The sequence below is a fragment of the Neomonachus schauinslandi genome, chromosome 16 (assembly GCF_002201575.2).
Source record: "Neomonachus schauinslandi chromosome 16, ASM220157v2, whole genome shotgun sequence".
Classification (NCBI taxonomy): Eukaryota; Metazoa; Chordata; class Mammalia; order Carnivora; family Phocidae; genus Neomonachus; species Neomonachus schauinslandi.
In genome coordinates, this window is record NC_058418.1 from 26,957,176 (window position 1) to 26,976,389 (window position 19,214).

General features: G+C 51.4%; 1 protein-coding gene across 1 annotated transcript in view; it reads left to right on the forward strand.

Moving 5' to 3' along the window:
- Positions 1-218: 218 nt before the first annotated feature.
- Positions 219-19,214, forward strand: part of NOD2 (nucleotide binding oligomerization domain containing 2) — a 28,519-nt gene continuing 9,523 nt past the window's right edge. The window contains exons 1-6 of the mRNA XM_021704747.1: positions 219-686; positions 7,413-7,518; positions 10,069-11,884; positions 16,000-16,083; positions 16,297-16,380; positions 18,639-18,722. Coding sequence (XP_021560422.1) covers positions 228-686; positions 7,413-7,518; positions 10,069-11,884; positions 16,000-16,083; positions 16,297-16,380; positions 18,639-18,722 — 2,633 coding nt within the window. The 5' untranslated portion in view covers positions 219-227. The remainder of the gene's footprint in view (positions 687-7,412; positions 7,519-10,068; positions 11,885-15,999; positions 16,084-16,296; positions 16,381-18,638; positions 18,723-19,214) is intronic.

Sequence of the window (19,214 nt, forward strand, 5' to 3'; positions counted from 1 at the left end):
CCAGGAGCCGTGATTGAACTCTCTGTGGGACCTCGAGCCAATTTCTTGCCTTTTCTGGGCCTCAGTCTGTACATCCGCACAAGGGGGAGCTTGGATTGGGTAATGTCCTAGTAGATCCATGGCCTCCTCGGATTGGGGTGGGGCTGACTTGTCCTCCTCCCCTCACCCCACTGCCCCTGCCTGCTTTCAGAGGAGTCCTGACCTCACTGTCCTCCCCAGGTTATGAAATGTGCACGCAGGAGGCCTTCCAGGCTCAGAGGAGTCAGCTGGTGGGGCTGTTGGTCTCAGGGTCCCTGGAGGGCTTCGAGAGCATCCTGGACTGGCTCCTTTCCTGGGAAGTCCTTTCCTGGGAAGACTACGAGGGACTCAGCCTCCTGGGCCAGCCCCTCTCGCACTTGGCCAGGCGCCTCCTGGACACTGTCCGGAATAAGGGCGCCTGGGGCTGTGAACAGCTTGTCGCGGCCATCCGGGAGGCCCAGACCGACTGCCAGGCCCCAGAGCTTTCCGGCTGCTGGGATCCCCACTCGCCCCACCCAGCCCGTGACCTGCAAAGTCACCGGCCAGCCATCGTCAGGAGACTCTACAGCCATGTGGAGGGCGTGCTGGATCTGGCGTGGGAGCACGGTTTCATCAGCCAGTACGAATGTGATGAAATCAGGTTGCCCATCTTCACATCCTCCCAGCGGGTAAGGCACTTCTGTCTTGGGTAATCAGAATTCACAGGAAAAGGGTGCTTAGTCACCAGGACGGGTTTGTCTTTAGGGAGTCAGCCCGTGGGGAGACAAAGGTGCTGGCCTTCCCCCTTACAAGGTCACCAGGCAGGTAGAAGTTGTTCAGGGCCTGTTCTCTGTGATGCCGGGGCTTCTCTGTGGAAACTCTCCCTCTTTAATCTCCCTTGTCTCTTCTCCTCGTCTGTGAAATGTCAGTAAGGTTCTCAGGAAAAGTCAGTGAGTTGATTCATGTAACCCTTCGAACAGTGTCTAGCACATTGTAACCACTCGTTAACATTCCCATTGGCCACCATTTGTTGTGTTATTGGTGATATTCTGTACTTGCATGCTTTTTGGCTGTCTTAAATTAACAGCTTAACATCATCAAAATTCATTAAGTTGTCTTTGTATTTCATAGTTAATTATTACATTGTATTTAATAGATACTTTAACATTTAATTACTAATCGTTAATAATTACACTATGGACCACCGTTGTTCACATGTCTACGTTGGATTTCTGATACGAACTTGCAATGGCTCATAGACGTTCAGAGTTGGGGTGTAACTCCCTCTGAAAACGCATTCCATTAGACCAGAAAAGTGTCTGTTGGGTAGTTTTGAAACTCCTTCTTCATTTTACCCCAAATAGCGACCCTCTGGGCTCTTGTGATACAGATGGAACCATCACTGACATCCCCCTTTATATATTGGAGAACTGATGCCCAGAAGAGTAGTTTGATGGCATGGAAGTGCCGTGCTGGACCTGGTACCTTGACTCGCTTGTTCATTGTTCATTCATTCATTTATTCAGCCAGAATCTATTTACTTTTTTTTTAATATTTATTTATTCATTTATTTGAGAGAGAGAGAGAGAGAGCACAAGTGGGGAGAGGGCAGAGGGAGAGGGAGAAGCAGGCTCCCTGCTGAGCAGGGAGCCCGATGTGGGGTTCGATCCCAGGACCCTGAGATCATGACCTGAGCCCAAGGTAGACGCTTAGCTGATGGAGCCACCCAGGCGCCCCATTGGCCAGAATTTATTTAGATGTTTAATATGTGCTGGGCTCTTAAAGCTTCTTGTGCTCAGTAAATAGGCACTCAATAAATACTTGTTGATGAAACACCTCAGTTATTGAATGAATGAATAAATGAATTGGAATTAAATGGCAGTGTTAGGATGGGCCAAATTGCGGGGTTTTCTAGTCTTTATTTATCTATTAAAAAAAAGGTCTGGTGATTAGGTGAGTCTAGGTTGAGACTGATGGGATAAGCCAGTGCATCCTTAAGGCTGGCTTAAGGTGGCTGCGTATTTATAGAGCACGCGTGGTGTGGGCCCCTCCTGTTACTCACTAGTGCACATGAAACCTACAATTCTACCCTGAGCACCAGCTCCTTGAGCCTGGCCCTGTGGGGATTACAGAAAACATGTTCGTTGTTGCACCTACCCTGGTGTCTTTGTGATCTGTTGTGGAGATCAAATCAGCCCATACGGGAAGTGAAAGGACTGTGTCTTGTCATCTTTGATCAAGTGTTCAACAGTGTGGTAGTGTGGTCCAGCCTGGATGCTCTGAGCAGTTTAGAGGAGGCAGCCTTGGGCCTAGAGGAGACAGGGCATGCATAGAGGAGGTATTTGGATTGACGAAAAAAGAAAGTAGGGTAACTCATGGACCAAAGAAGAAATCGTAATGGAAATCAGAAAATAATTCAGAACCAAACAGTAATGAGAATCTGACTTATAAAAATTTATGGGGTACAGCTAGAGTGGAACATAGAGGGAAATGTATAACCTTAAATGCTAGTATTAGGAAAGAAGAAAGGCTGCATTTTAATGAGCTAAGACTACATCTTAAGAAAAAGCCAGGTGGACAGCAGAAGCACCCATCACTGGCACTGTGCAGAGAATGTGGCCGACAAGACCTCTGAGGGTTGTAGGAGTTTCCCGAGGGACTGGGTGGCCTGAGGTTTACGTTTTTGGAGTCCAGCTCTCTCTGAGCCTTCTTTGAGGTCTGGCATCCTATGGTTCTCTAACTTGGTGGCTTGCCTTCAGTGGTTGAATTTCTGATTCAGGGTGGGTGGCACTGTGGTATGTCCAACCAACATATCCTCCCAATCCAGGACTGCCTTGTTTACTCTTGTAGCTGACCTTGTAATTTCCTATAAAGAGGCAGGTGTCATGGATTGCAGGTTGGGCACCCAAAAATGCTGTGGAATGAAACAAAATGCAAGTTGAAGAACTAGATCCCTAAAAAGCCCACTGCTACTATTTACTGAGTGAGTACTAGGCATGGTCCGTAGCCCTCGATGGTTGTGATCTCTAAGCCACACTGTGACCTTCTCAGGGTGTCGTGTTGGCTCTGCTGTTTCTTAACAGTGGAGAAACTGCCCAAACCACCCATCTGGGAAGTGGCCCAGCTACAGTTCGAATCCAGGTCTGATTGTCCCCAGAGCGAATGATCTTCTCTTTCTGACCTGAAATGTGGGGCTTCATGCGGTGACCTCGCACAGTCAGGTATAACATTGCTAGCAGACCTGAGGCTATAAAGCCAGCTCTCCATCTGACTCATGCACCTGCTAAAGTTGCTAGGGCCAGAGTGTCAGACTGAAATGCTTGACTCTTTTATGACATTAACTCCAACACCTTTAACTTGGGCAATGTAGCATGCCTGCAGAAAAGTGTATAATTTCATATGTTGTGGTATAAACACATTCCCATCACCCACATGAAGACAGAATGTTACTAGTACTTTCCTCCGTTGCTACCCTTAGCCTGACTTTTGTGTGAAGTCATTTCTTTGCTTTTCTTCATAGTTTTAACACCTTACGCAATAATTCTCCAAACAATGTGTTTTGTTTTGAAAAAGTTCTAGCAAGCACAAGCATAGCGGTGTCAGGGAAGGGTAGTCCTGCCTCTCCTTCTTGGAGGCAGGCTCCCAGGAGCACAGAAGCTGAACAGGGCCTCAGGGACTTGGTCTTGGCTTTACCATTTGGAGGCTTTCTAAGGGCTCCTGCTGGGAAGTCAGTGGGCAAGGTCATTGAGTGAGTCCCGAGAAACAGAACATTCACTACAGCTGGAGGATCTGGTAGGGCAGGTATGAGTCAGAGCTGGATGTCCGGGAATAGTCAGAGGAAGTGGGCTGCTCTGTATAGTCAGTTGTAAGCTTGTCCAAGGCTCTTCCGGCTCCCAGGAATAGGGCCAGGCCAAACACTTCTGTGGGGTGAAATGGGTGTCCTCCACTGACCCAGGCCACAGGGGTGGAAAGAATGATATTAGCCTGCGGTGCAGACAAGCCAAGTATAGATAAGGATTAGAGCCACGCCTGCCTGGACATCTAGGAAATAATTGCCCTGGTCCTGTGTGAGTCTTGAGTCACGTTGCTCCAGTCTGCCTCAACTGGTGGCCCTTTGCTTATGGTAGAGCCATCATCCCGAGATTTCCCTTGATAGTCCTCTTGTGTTGGTTTTCCTCTATCCTTAGTAATCTGTCTTCCTTTTTCTTGGTTTGTTCTATTCTGGGAGATCGTATCTCCCCCACACTGTAAAATGAGTATATGGGAGTTAAATTTTAAGCTCTTATATAGCTACAAGTTTCCTCGTATTTGGTCAATAATTTGGCTGGGTATAAAATTCTGGGTTGGTCATCATTTTCCTTCAGAATTTTGAGATTATTACTCTCTTATCTGCTCTCTTCCAGAGAAGAATTGCTAAAATTCCAAAACTCTTTTATAACTCTTTCTGGACGTGTGTGGAATTTTCTTTTGGCCCCCTAACATTGTGAAATGTCACAGTGATGTGCCTTAGTGTTTTTCCATTGTGCTGGGCACTCAAGGGGTGCTTTGAATCTGAAAACTCAGTTTCTTTTATGTTCTGGAAGATTTTCTTGATTACTTTATTGATGATTTCTTTCTCTTTTTTCTTTTCTCTCTTTATGGAACTACTCTTTGAATTTTAGGACTCCTAGACTGATCTCCTAATTTTCTTCTCTTTCTTGTCCATTTTCTATCTCTGTGTCCTTTTTTATCACTTCCTCTATAATATCTTCCACTTAATCTTTAAACCCTTGTGCCCTTGTGTTTTTCATTTTTGTGATCACTTTTAATTTCTAAGAGCTATTTTAAAATGTTTCTTATTATAGCATCCTGTTCTTGTTTCATGGATGCAATTTCTTGTCTCACTTAAGGACCATAATGATATGTGGTTTTTTTGTTTGTTTTGTTTTGTTTTTGGTGGAGGGCAGATTTTTTCCCACCCTGCGTAACCTTTTTATCCCACAAGTTGCTTTCCCCTTCCCCACTTATTTGGCCTCAATCTCCCATATGAGATGCTTTCTTTGGGCATGTGGTGATCCTTAGTTGACCGCTCATGACTGAAATATACTCCCTGAATCTTTCTCTGGAAATTCAGAGCCTATAGGTGAAACTTGTCTGCCTCAAGTTTCACTGTAGACATTTTGGGAAGTGATGGTATTTGTATCTTTAGACCTTTCCTCCTAGGTTGGTCAAGTTACCAGCCTGGAGGTAAAGGTCTGACTTCCAGAGTTGTGAGAACCCAGTGAGTAAGAGGGCTGGGTGGTGATAGTGGTGGGGAGAGGTCTCTGCATTCAGCACTCATTTTGTACATGGTCATTTAAACCTGCTTTGGGGGCATGATGCCCACCTCCTTTATTGTGCCTGGTACCTCCCAGTCCAGGGACCCTGTTTTAGCCTTTCCAGAATATAAATCTCCACACTTCGCCATGGCAGGGCAGGAAAAGTTGTTGTTGGCTTGGAGTGGGTCAGGGGAACCAGAGATCTGTTTTATAAACCATGTTGACTCAACTCTCCTTACTTTAATCATTTCCTTTGATTATGGAGGTACCTGATGCTCTTAATTCCAGAGATCTTTATAGAGTCTGAGATGCACATTGTGTAGTTTTCAACCCACTGTTGGCTTAGGATCTGGCTTTCTGGGCTCTTCTAAGTCTATTACTATTCATTCCTTTGGCAAGTCCTTGAATGCATGCTCTTTGCCAGGCACTCTTGTAGGTGTTGAGGATACAGCAATGAGCAAAATAGACAAAAATCCTTGTCCTGGAGATGCTCATGTTCCAGTGCAGGGAGATGGATAATAAGCAAAAGGAAGCAAGTGACAGGGCATGCTGGAAGGTGATGGATGTGCTATAGAGAATAGCAGAGTGGGTCTGGGGGTTGAAAGTTACAGGGGGTGGAGGTAGTGATTGCAATTTTAAGTAGAGTGGTCAGGGAGTTCTCAAGAAGGTGATATTTGAGCAAAGGCTTAAAGGAGGTGAAGGAAGGAGTCATGTGGACAGCTGGAAAAAGGGCATTCCAGGCAGAGAGGACAGCCCCAGCAAAGGCCCAGGGGTGGGAGCATGCTTGATGTTTCCAGAAAACCCGAGGCTGGTGTTCTGAGTGGAATGAGCAGGGGGAAGATCAATAAGAGGTGAAGTGAGAGAAGTTAAGCAGGATCCTGAGGGTCACAGACAGCACTTTGGTCTGTTTAGAGCCTTGTAGGTTACTGTTGAACTTGGGCTTTTACTCTGAGAAAATGAGGGAAGTGCTGGGACATTTGTAACAGGAGAGGTATGATCTGACTTTTATTTTTAAAGAATGACACTCTGCCTGCGATGTTGAGAATAGATTCTGGGGACAGGGATGGAAGCAGGGACACAAGTTAGGCAGACTTTGCTGTTTTCCAGGTGAACAATGATGGTGGCTTGGACAGTGGCATAGAGGAGGGGACAAAAAGGGGCAGGGCTCTCTAGCTGTGCATCCAGTGGGGTAGACACTGGTCACATGTGGCTATTGAGCACTTGAAATGTGGCTGGTCTGCAGTGGCATTCTGTTCCGGAGAACGAATGTAAAATAGCTCAGTAATTTTTTATATTGATTACATGTGGAAATGGTGATATTCCGGCTATCTTGGGCTAAATAAAATATATGATTGAAATGGATTTCATTTACTTTTACTTTAAAAAAATATGGCTACTGGAGGACTCAACATGACAAATACGTCTCGCATTTGTGTCTACCCTCTGGGCAGTGAGCATTATACTTCTATTGTGCTGTTCTGGATATGTGGTCAAGCCAACAGGGTTTGTTGGTGGATCGCAGAGGAGAAGTTTCCAGGGTGATTCTAGAAGTTTGGGGCTAAGCAACTGGAAGGGTAGAGTTGACATTAGCTGGAAGGAGGAAGGCTGCAGGTTTGGGGGCGGGTGTAGACCAGGAGTTTAGTTGTGGATATGTTAAGTCGGAGGTATTTAGGGGACATGGTGGGCAGGCAGTTTTGGGTGTGTGTGTCCAAGGTTCAGGGGAGCAGTTCAGGTTGGAGATGAAAATGTGGGGGTTGTGCTCAGTGATGGTATTCCAAGCCTTGGGGCTCCATGGAATCACCTGTCTTCCAAATGATTTCTTGCTTCCAGAGTTGTTTTTCCTATCCTTGCAGGTTTATGGATTTATGTCTTTTTCTCCTTTTTAAGTGATTCCCTCTTTTAATGAGAGACAGATCGGGTGCATGTGTTCAAGTGTTCGCTTCATCATGCAGCACCTAGTAATGTCTTCTTCAAACTCCTCTTGCTTTGGGGTGTTTTTCTGGCCTCTTATTGTGGTGGAAGGGAGATGCCTAAGAAACTGTAGTGATCGGTAGAAACCTTCCCATACCGTCTCCATCCGCCTTTCTGGAAAGATACTGACTTTTGCTCTCCCCATAGGCAAGGAGGCTCCTCGATCTTGCCACAGTGAAGGCGAATGGGTTGGCTGCCTTTCTTCTACGTCATGTTCAGGAATTGCCAGTCCCGTTGGCTCTGCCTTTCGAAGGTATATACTTATATGTTCTTCTCAGTTCATCAGAAAGGGAAAGAAAGGCTGTATGGATTCCTGGTTAAGGGCAGAACTCCAGAGCAAGACTTGTCCTAAGTTAGAATTCCACCTACTCGCCCTACGGGCCTCCCTACGGCTCAGTTTCCTGATTTCAAGGATAACACCACCACCACTGACTCACTGGGCTATTGGGAGGATTGAGAGGCTTACCATGTGTAATATTAGGGTTAGCTTTTGTTACTTCCCAAGCTGCACCATGATAACTGGAGCCTACTGTGCCCTGAAGCTAAGACAGGTCTTCCTCACCAGCCAAACTCTTACTATCTGTCCTGAAAGGGATATACTTTTGAGATAGGGCTGTTACCTCTTGATTTCTGCAATTTACTCACTATGAGAAACTCTGGGACCAAATGGATTTAGATAATGTGGTAGCTCTCTCGTTGCACATGGCCACCAACCCAACCCAGGGACGGGAGGGGCTTGGATCCCACAGTTGGCATGTGGTAGGCATCCTTGCAAAGGCTTTATTTACCATATCTGTCCTTTGCAGCAACCTTGAGAAATCCGTGTCATTTTTTCCATTTTACGGATGTGAAAACTGGGGCAAGGAGGGCGGGGGTCGAGGTGAGGAGGATGTGTCTGGTTTTAAACCGTCTCCACCGTCGCTTCCCCTTTTCTTGGGAGGTGAGATCATTAGTTGTAAAGAGAGGGCGTGAGCCTTGTATGTCTTGTTCCACCATCACCATAAGGATTGCTCATTGGCAGTGAGGGCCCCTGACCTGTGGGTGGTGCTAGCAGATAGATTTACCACCCTGGGCTCTACCCTCAGGGCAGGGAGCATGCCTGCAGGAGGGATGGCTAGAAGCTTGTGCTTCGTACCTTGGTGTGCACCATCTCCCTGAGGACAGGGCACAGACATCAGTGTCCAACAGGGGCTGCTCATCACAGAGCACTGTGCCCGGGCTGGGCCTTGGTTAATGTCTGCTGTTGATACCATCAAGCCCAGCTGGCTTTCATGCATTGTAACTCTGTGACATGGGGTCAGATTCCCCAGGGTGACCAATCCAAAATGGACGACTGACCTGTGTTTGTTTTTCAAATGAGAGATACCTGTTTTTCTGGAGAATTTTTTATTGGTGGGTCGTGTCTGGAAAACCTGCATTAGAACTCAGGGAATTAGAAAGGCAGGTGTATATTTTATGGTATCTACATTCAGTGCTCCTGGTATATCCAGATTTAAGAGCAATGATGACCATCAGCTCTGGGAACAGAAGACGGAACACAAATACGGGGCAACTGCTTTGGATGACCATAAACATAGCTTCGGTATGCTAAGTATGCTCTGTGAGAATTACTTGTTAGCTTTTGAGTTGAGGACAAGGGGGCTGGTCTTTGGTTGGGAGCAGCGAAATCATGATGCTCGAGTGTCCCCCCACCCTGGGGGCTCTGGACTACCACTTCCCCATTCCCTGAAAGAGGAACTAACCCCTGATACAGGAAGTAGTTTGCTCACATTGGTTATTAGGATGGTAAAGGAAAAGCAGCTGCCTTGTGGACACACCCTACATGCAAGAGGGTTGCCAAGGGTTATGTGAAGAGGATGGGGAAGTGAATCGTGACCAAGGACTCTTGTCCAAGTGCTTGACCCAGACACCCCGCTGCCCCTGAGACCAAAGAGTGCTAGGTCCACCTGGATCACCCAGGATATGTCCCTATCTCTTTAGTTTAATCACATTTATCTAGTCCCTTTTTTGTAAGTAAGGTGATATATTCACAGATCCTGAGGATTAGGACATGGTGCTACTGTTATGCCTACCAAACCCACCAGTATCGCGATAATAAATACCATCTTTCAAGAGTTTACCATATGTCAGACATTCCTCTAAAGTTTATCTTATCTCATTTCCTCCTGTAACAATCCTTCATGGTGTGGATTGTCCCTGATTTTGGAGATAAGTATACCGAGGTTGAGTGGCTTGTGCAAGCTAATGATGGAGCCAGCTTTCAAACCCAGGCGTATCTGACTTCAGAAACTGGGCTGCCAGGCTCATACACCTTGTATTTTTCTTTAGAAAGACGCAGCCGAGATTGAGTGGTGAAGAGGCTTCTCGGAGGCCATCTAACCAATATGGTGGGACAGGCATCAGAATGCAGGTCCTCTGATCCCAGCCCAGTGTTCCTTCTAATCTACAGCTCTTCCTGATGTCAGTAGTAATAATACCACTAGTTAATATCTTTTGAGCTCTGTGTGGGATGCTGAATGAAGCACTTGACATGAATTATCTTAATTGCTCCATGTAAACCCTATAAGGTAGGGACCACCATTTTCCCACTCCCAAGGCTGGGGGGGGGGGGGTGGAATTCCCAGGCTTAGGAAGGTTACATGACTGTCATCAAAGCCCACAACCTGAAAGTGGAGAAGCCAGGGCTGGCACATGCTGGCTCTTCTTTCATGCATAACATCACATTCCCCCATGCAGCCCCCTCTCTGTCAGATCCCATCCTCCCCACCGTCCTACCTCATTCGCCTCTTCTTCGATCCTCCAGATGCCGCATGTAAGAAGTACATGTCCAAGCTGAGGACCACGATATCTGCTCAGTCTCGCTTCCTGAGCACCTATGATGGGGCTGAGAATCTTTGCCTGGAGGAAATATACACAGAGAATGTTCTGGAGATCCGGACAGAGGTGGGACTGGCCGGACCCCCGCAGAAGAGCCCTGTGACCCTGGGCCTGGAGGATCTCTTCAGCACCCGTGGCCACCTCAATGAAGATGCAGACACTGTGCTGGTGGTGGGCGAGGCGGGCAGCGGCAAGAGCACGCTGCTGCAGCAGATGCACCTGCTGTGGGCTGCAGGGCGCGACTTCCAGGAATTTCTCTTCGTCTTCCCATTCAGCTGCCGGCAGCTGCAGTGTGTGGTCAAGCCGCTGTCTGTGCAGATGCTGCTCTTTGAACACTGCTGTTGGCCTGACGTTGGCCAACAGGACGTCTTCCAGTTCCTCCTCGACCACCCCAACCGTGTCCTCTTAACCTTCGATGGCTTTGACGAGTTCAGGTTCAGGTTCTCGGATCGCGAGCGTCACTGCTCTCCCACCGACCCCACCTCTGTCCAGAATCTGCTGTTCAACCTTCTGCAGGGCAACCTGCTAAAGAATGCCCGCAAGGTGCTAACCAGCCGACCGGATGCGGTGTCCGCATTCCTCAGGAAGTACCTGCGCTTGGAACTCCACCTCAAGGGCTTCTCAGAAGAGGGCATCGAGCTGTACCTGAGGAAGCGCCATCGTGATCCGGGGGTGGCCGACCGCCTCATCCGCCTGCTCAAAGGGACCTCGGCCCTGCATGGTTTGTGCCACCTTCCTGTTGTCTCCTGGATGGTGTCCAGATGCCACCAGGAACTGTTGTTGCATGGCGGGGGCTCCCCAAAGACCACCACGGATCTGTACCTGCTGATCCTGCAGCATTTTCTGCTGCATGCCTCCCCCCCAGACTTGGTGCTCCGCGGTCTGGGATCCGGCCTGCTTCGAGGCAGACTCTCCACCCTCCTGCGCCTGGGCCAGCTGGCTGTCTCAGGCCTGGGCACGTGCTGCTACCTGTTCTCAGCCAAGCAGCTCCAGGCGGCACACATCGACAGGGAGGACATTTCCCTTGGCTTCCTGGTGCACGCCAAGAGCGTTGTGCCCGGGGGCGCCGCCTCCCTGGAATTCCTGCACATCACCTTCCAGTGTTTTTTTGCAGCCTTGTACCTCGTGCTCAGCGCTGACCTGTCACCGTCCTTGCTCAGACAGCTCTTCAATTGTCACCGGCCGCGCAGCTCGCTGCTGGCCCGGCTGCTGCCCCCCATGTGCGTGCCGCGCTCAGAGGGCCAGGAGGGCGGCACGGCCGCCTTGCTGCGGGAGGCCGAGCCGCACAACCTCCGGATCACAGCAGCCTTCCTCGCGGGGCTGCTGTCCCGGGAGCACGGCGGCCTGCTGGCCGAGGGCCAGGCGTCTGAGAAGGCCCTGCTCCAGCTCCAGGCCTGCGCCCGCGGCTGCCTGTCCCGCAGCCTCCACGAGCACTTCCACTCCATCCCCCAGGCCGTGCCGGGGGAGGCCAAGAGCATGCACGCCATGCCCGGGTTCATGTGGCTCATCCGGAGCCTGTACGAGATGCAGGAGGAGCAGCTGGCCCGGCAAGCCGTGAGGGGGCTCAAGGTCGGGCACCTGAAGCTGACGTTTTGCGGCGTGGGCCCTGCGGAGTGTGCCGCCCTGGCGTTTGTGCTGCGGCACCTCGGGCGGCCCGTGGCCCTGCAGCTGGACCACAACTCTGTAGGGGACCTTGGTGTGGAGCAGCTGCTGCCCTGCCTGGACGTCTGCAAGGCTCTGTAGTGAGTGCGGGGCGACGCAGGCTGGGTGTGGCGCGAACGTCGGCGCCAGCGCTCGGTGCCTTGTGGGAGGTGGGCGGGGCGCGGGGGGAGGGGCCGGGCGGCCAGCCCCTCGCCACCCCTTCGGGGCAACCCCAGCCCCGCCCCTTCCCCGGTCGGGGGGGTCTTAGTTTCCTGGTGATGATGACAGCCATGCGTATGGAGTGTCCCGCGTGTCAGGCGCTGTGTTACACGCTTCCTGCAATTAATTCCTTTCATCTCGGTGAACACCTGGGGCCGTCTCCCCGTTATCCTCCGTTTGAGGCCCAGAGAAGCAGAGTCACTGGTCTGGTGGGACACAGGAGATGGCAGAGCTCGGTTGAACAGATCACATCTTTCCTGTGACAAGTCCTTGCTCCCCACAAGCAGCCTGCCCGTGGATAGGTTTCGGGGCTCCACGGGAACCTTGAAGTGACACGCAAAGTTTTGTGTCATATGTGTGTGTTATTAGGAACCCCCCACGATTTAGAGGTGACTTAGGCCCCATGAGAGATTTTAAAATCCCAATGAGATGCGAATTTCAGGATCCAAGAGCTGGAAAGTGGCTGCAAAGTTGCACCGCATGCCCCCCACTTTTTTTTTTTTAAAGATTTTATTTTTCATTTGAGAGAGAGAGAGAGAGAGAGATCAGGAGCGGGGGGGGGGAGCTGCAGAGGGAGAAGCAGACTCCCCGCTGAGCAGGGAGCCCAATGTGGGGCTCGATCCCAGGACCATGGGGTCATGACCTGAGCCAAAGGCAGATGCTCAACTGACTGAGCCACCCAGGCGCCCTGCACCCGCCCTTTCATCCTGCATGCAGTGCGGCACCCATGAGGGTATGCTGTCACCCATACTGCTTCCAGACCCCCGCCTGGAGGTGTGAGGTTTCCTTCCCCCTTTGGAACGTCTGTTCCCGCACCCACAGGGCCTCTCTCCACGTCTAGGGCCAGGTGAGAGCAGAGGGCATGGCCGGGTCTGGCAGCCAGCTGGCTGCAGGCTCCCCCACTTTCCTCCCTGCCTTGAAAGGGCATGTCCTGCTCCCTATTTAAAATCTCCGAGAAAGCAGAAGTGGTAGCTTAACATTAAAATCTACTCACAGCTTTCTGGGGCTTTTGGTCTATCCCAGATGACCTTATTTGACTCTAAGCAAGGGACAAGACTCTCCTTGAATCTATTAAGATGACACACCTTCTCTGGGCCAGAGCAGCAAGATTTTTTTTTCCTCTGGAGCAAACATATGCCTATCTATTAGAAACTTGGTGGCCTGTGTTATCCCTTACATAGGGTCCATGATCGTAAGTTTATAAATGTAATGTAATAATAATAATATGTAGCATATTTTATATAGTTAACATGTATATTATAGATAATATATGTTATGAATATATCAAGAGGATATAGTGTTGACACATTTAAATTGGGTCATTTGCAGAGAGTTTAATAAAGGGAGTGTTTACAGAGGCTTGGGCAGCAGTTAGGAAGAGCCAGAAGGGACAGGGCAGGGTCCTGGGGCCAGTGACGGTGGGGTGGGGACGGGGCTGTCACCCTCCGCAGACCTGGAGAGGCAGGGCTGGGGGGCAGGTGTGGAGAAGGCTGCCTGGTAGGAGCTGAGACTACAGAAAGCTGGGAGAGTGGGGGTCCTGGCCTTTCCTCCCCTTCCCACTCTTGCCTTGACCAACCAACCGGGAGTTAGCGCAGGGTACCTGCTGCTGTCATCCGTGGGCATCAGCCCCTCAGGACCGAGAGCCAGGCAGAGAGGGGAAAGTGGATCTGGCCAGGCAAATGGAAGATGGCCAGCACCATACTCTATTTCCCCAGGAAGGAGGAATCCCCATATTTTCGCTCAGGAAGTCTGAGACCTGTCTGTGGAAGTCATTTTCCTGATAAAATATGAACGTGCATTTTTCTGAATAGTGGACCCGTCATCCTCAAAGGGGTCCTCGAGTCCCAAGAGGTCGGGAACCACTGGCCTGGATGATCCTTATAGACCAGTCCATCCTTAGAATGAACGGACCCCCTCTCCTCAGTTAAGGAAAGCCCACGTCACTCCCAGGATGTGTCAAAGGGCTGAGGGGAGGCTCGAGGTCTGTTTTTTATTCTCAGAAGAAGGTTCCAGTACTCTGCTCGTAGGTGAAAAGGAGCTTGTGGAAATGCAGATTCGAGGGCCCATCCTCAGTGGTTCTCATTCCCTAGGTCTGGGGTGGTTTGTGGGAACCAGCTTCATTTTCCGTGAGCCGTAAAAGACCTTGACCAAGTCCCACTTCTCTTTACTCTCTGTACCGAAATTGCCAGTGCTGTGTGGGAGGGGAAAGGACCTGGAGGTTGCTGCTTGGGCATTTCCTGTGTGTGTGTGTGTGTGTGCGTGTGTGTGTGAGACAGAGACAGAGAGACAGAGAGACAGAGAGACAGAGACAGAGGCTAGTGGACAGCGGGAGGACTCCTCTCCCCCACAGCCATACTGCCTCTCTCCCACTTGAATTGTTTCCATGCCAACAGAAACGCGCAGCCTCCAGGAAACCTGTCTACAGAGTGTCCCCATCTAGGTTTCTTTAGATGCCGGCTCTGACTCTAGGCTGCTGGCTTTCACAGTTTTGGGGCTGTGACCCACCGTGAGAGAGAAGTTACAAGCAGGCACATAGGCATCTAAGACTGAAACAAAAACTTCACAAAATGACTTTCCGGTGTAAACTCGGATGCATTCTGCCCTCTTCTGTTCTTTCTCCCTTTTCAAAATGCTGCTGGGCTCTTCAGAGTTGATTTCATGACCCACCAGCGGGTCACGACCTGCAGCCTGAAAATCACGGCTCTAGGAGCCCCTAGAAGGCCTGGGGGGAGAGGCAGGGGATGTCATGCTCAGGGGTGGGGTTCGGAGCCAGACCTCCCTGGTCCAGATGCTTTAGGCGCTGTGCAACCTTGGCGCTGTCACTCCACTTGTCTGTGCCTCAATTTCCTTCCCCTTAATAGACATCATGGTAGTACCTACGTGGTGAGCTTTTGTGAGGATTAAATACCTTTACTTTTGGGAAGTGCTTAGGTGAGCACTCCATGCACGCGAGCGGTCATGATTATAGGGAGCTTCTACCCATTCCAGGTGCTCACAGGGCTTTATGTGCACTGTCTCTTTAAATCTTACTCTACAGCCAGGTGGGGCTGGGAATACCATCCCCCGCTTTTTACTGAGGAAGGGAGCAGCAAATAACTAGTAAGTGGCTGCTAAGGATCCGAATTTCCACTGAGGGATTCCAGAGCCCACGTTGTTAACCTTTAAGTTAGGGTGTCCCCGATCTGCCTGAACAAGGGGATCATGGGCACAGTTGTTAACATACACAGATCCCTGGGCCCCGCCGCCCCACACATACAGAATCACCAGCTCCAGGGCAGGGGCCTGAGAGTCTGTATTCTAGAGACGCTTTCTGAAGATCTCATGGCATCAGGTGAGTTTGGGGGACGCTGCCCTCCGGTGCCCACCATCACCTCCTGCGGGGGAGGGGGCTGGCTAGTTCCCACCACATCCACCCACCTCAGGAACCTTCTGTGAGGCCGCTATGAAGATCATTTCTGTGTTACAAAGCTGGAAACTGTTCCTTGGACTAGGCCAGTGACCCTGAGGATTCCAGTGTTCTTTAGCAGGAGCTCTGGGTCCCCGCTTGCTGAGCTGTCCCCCACCTAGGGCATGGTGTCGGCACCCAGACCAGGGATGGGGGCGTCTCCTCTGTTCTGGGGTGCTCAGTGCTTTGTGGTGTTTTCCAGAAGCCCAGACGATGGCACTTTGGGCACGCGTGCAAATCTCTCCGGGGGTCTTGTTTATTTGATTTTTCTCTCGTCAGCTCCATTTTCTTTCTTTTTTTTTTTTATATTTTTTATTAAAAGATTTTATTTATTTATTTGAGAGAGAGAAATGAGAGAGAGAGAACACATGAGAGGGGATAGGGTCAGAGGACGAAGCAGACTCCCTGCCGAGCAGGGAGCCCGATGCGGGACTCGATCCCAGGACTCCAGGATCATGACCTGAGCCGAAGGCAGTCGCTTAACCGACTGAGCCACCCAGGCGCCCCACGTCAGCTCCATTTTCAAATTTATTTGTTTTGTCTTCTGTTCAGCTTGCGAGATAACAATATCTCCGACCGAGGTGTCTGCAAGCTCGTGGAGCATGCGCTGCAGAGCGAGCAGCTGCAGAAGTTAGCGTAAGTCGGGCTTGGGCTGCGGACGTCGGGGCCTCGTGCCCCCAGCCACGCTCCAGGCCGTGCCACTGGGGCCGTGAGCCGGGCCGGGGGAGGTCTGCCTGGTCGGAGGGTGCGGGCGGCTCCTGTGCTGAGGGAACCGGCTACCCGGGGCTTGGGGTGGTCACTGACTGCCGTGCTTGGTTTCCATGGCTCCTCCCTTTTGGAACTTTCCAGGCTCTTCAACAACAAACTGACGGATGGCTGTGCACAACCCATGGCCAGGCTCCTTGCATGCAAGGGGAACTTCTTGGCATTAAGGTGAGCACTGCCTTTCTGCTGCACAGCTGAGTCCGCTTGGTCTGGCCTTGGCCCTGGCCTTGGCCCTGGCTCGGCCTCTGCTGGGCCGCTGATCTCCTGGCTGCTTTACAGGGCCAGCGTCGCCTTGGAGCAGGGTTTCGCCAATGCTCTGACCTCCCCAGCAAACTCTGGACCGGCTCTGCTCGGCTGAGGGCTTCCCGCCTTTTGACCTTTAGCCCCAGGGTTGAAGAGGGTTTCCAGGGCCTTTTCCTTCCCTGTGTCTAAGAGTGTCACGAGCTCTCTGGGGTTTCCCAGCTCACTGATGCACGTTGAGCACGGGCTGTGGGCAGAGGTGTGCATCAGTCCCCTGTCCCCACGGCGGTGGCAGCCAGTCGCCGAAAAGCTCTCAGAAGGTCCTTTCAGTGCTTGGCGGGTCCGGCTTTGTACTCCAGTCTGTGAAGTCTGCGATTCTGCTGCTCTTGGCCCTCCTGGCTCAACTGGAGTCTCTCTCCTGACACCGTTAAATCACCTCTCCTGCTGGCCCCTGGCTTGGCCTGGCTTCTCTCTCTCTCTCTCTCTCTCTCTGGGAATGTCTTGCCTCCTGGATTTCTGTGGATGAACAATTGCTATTGTCCATTCTTTCTACCTGCTGGGCTGGGCTTGGGGATGGGAGCCTTCATTTTTAAATTGCTAACCATGTAGCTCAGTCTCAGGCAGGGCTGCTGAGGCCAACCCCAGAGGTGCCTTTCTGTACAAAGGACTCTGTTCTGCCACCACCACCTGCTCCCCCAGACTCAGAATCCTGAGAACCGCTGTGGCCAGGGGGAGGACCATGTGGGGTAGCAGGAAGGTGCTACACTCGAACCTGAGGCCTGGGTTCTGGGCTAGAATAGCACGATAGTTGAGAGCATGGGGCTCTGGGGATCAGACCGACTGAGGTTTGGGTCCAGGATCCCTGAGATTTGAATCCTCATTTGCTGTGTGACCTTGGGTCAGCCCAGTGTCTCTGTGACTCTGTTTCCCCTTCCGTAAAATGTGGATAATAATTACAGCTTCCTCCTAGGTTGTTGCAATGACTAGATGAGTTAACATATGCAGAGACCCGGCACAATAAGTCGGTGCTTTAAGCAGTGAGCTCAGTGGCTAAAAGATGGCGAATAATCCCAAAAGTTCTCAGTATGTTTGTCCAGTAGTTCAGGCCTCTGAGGAGGGATTAGATGTGCAAGAAATTTGTTGGGGAAAATGCCAATGAGGGGCAGAGGGGGAAGGCGCTGGGGGAGGCTGGGCAAGTCAGGTCTGACCCTGGAGTGAGGGGGAGAGGGAAGGAAGAGGGCTGGGAAGAAGTGTCCTGGCCTTCAGTGCAGTTCTGAGAGCACAGACAGTGGCGGCCAGTCCTCCAGCCAAGTGTGCCCAGCTGGGTCTTGTGTCTCCCGGTCACTGGCTGGGAGCCACCTGTGGGAAGCGGGCCTCGGTACAGAGGCGACCTTGGGCTTCCCAGCCCAGCAGCAGGGGCCCTTAATCACAGGGCCTGTGGTCAGAGGTGTGAGAGGCCACCACACTCCTTCTGGAAGGGGATCATAGTGCCTGCCTTGCAGCATTATGAGCTAGAGTGGCTTCAAGGGCCTGAAAGTTCTCTAAAAAGAGGAAAGTGTATTATTAATTCCAGGAAGCCTGGGGTTGTGGGTGAGAGTTCTGGGAACCTCCCTGAAACTCTCTGAGGTACCTGGATGTGGCTGAAGCCTCCCCCCTCCAGTCCCTGCTCAGCAGGATCTCCTTCCCTCTCCCAGCGGCCGGGGCCTGCCCTCTTTCCAGAACAGGTGAATGCTCCCTGCAGCAACAGTGGACACAGGAGAGCTGCAGGGGGGCATGGAGTCTAGCACCAGCCAGTGGCTGACGCAGGAGGAAAAGGTGTGATAGTGAGTCACCCTCCCTCCCCTGGGGAAGCCACCTCCTCGGACACCTGCCTATTGTGCATTCTGCCCGTACCTGTCACACTGCTTTGCAAAACAGGTTTCGCCCACTTCTTTCCATTTGCAGCTGGGAAATGAAGTAGCGGGAGTCATTACTAAGTTCCCCCAAACAGGAATAGAAAAGCACATACGCTCACTGTTGGGCAGGCAGGAGCTAGAGGACAGGCTCCTGCGTCCTGCAGAGAGCTCCTCAAAGCTTTTCTCCATGTTTCTGTGTCTGGGACACACTTTTCCCAGCAGCCCTGGGCTTTCTGGGCACTCACATCTCCCTGTCCCGCACACTCTTAGCCTCCCTGCCTTCCCTTCCAGGCTGGGGAATAACCATATCACTGCTGCAGGAGCCCAGGTGCTGGCTGAGGGGCTCAGAGCCAACGCCTCCTTGCAGTTCTTGGGGTAGGTTGGATTCTGGGGCAGAGGGACCGCGTGGGGGGGGGTTGGGGGACTTAGAGGTAGGTGACACATTTCGGCTGGAAGGCCCCAGAGGCAGTGGGAGAGAGTGGGTGGCCCTTGGCTGCTTTGGTGTTTGTCTTTCACTCAATAAACAGGAAGCTCAGGAAGAGCCCGTGGTGGCAGGAAGCTCTCTGGTCCTCGCTGGGTCCAGGGCTGTGCCTCTCGCCCTCGTGAGTCCATCAGAACCACTTGGGAGCTTCTGAAGAATGCCTGGGCCCCACCCTAGACTAATTAAATGAAGCGCCCGGGTGCAGGACTTAGGAATCAGTCATTTAAAAAAAAAAAGCTCAGCAGAGGTTGTGCGGCCAGGGGTGAGAAGCAGGGTAAGAGATGGAGGTGGACAAGGCTGGAGACTGGCCCCAGGATGGGAGGGGGCTTTGCCGGGTTCTTCGGAGCGCGTGTTGCTGTGGGGTCAGGCCAGGCCTTCCGGGGAGG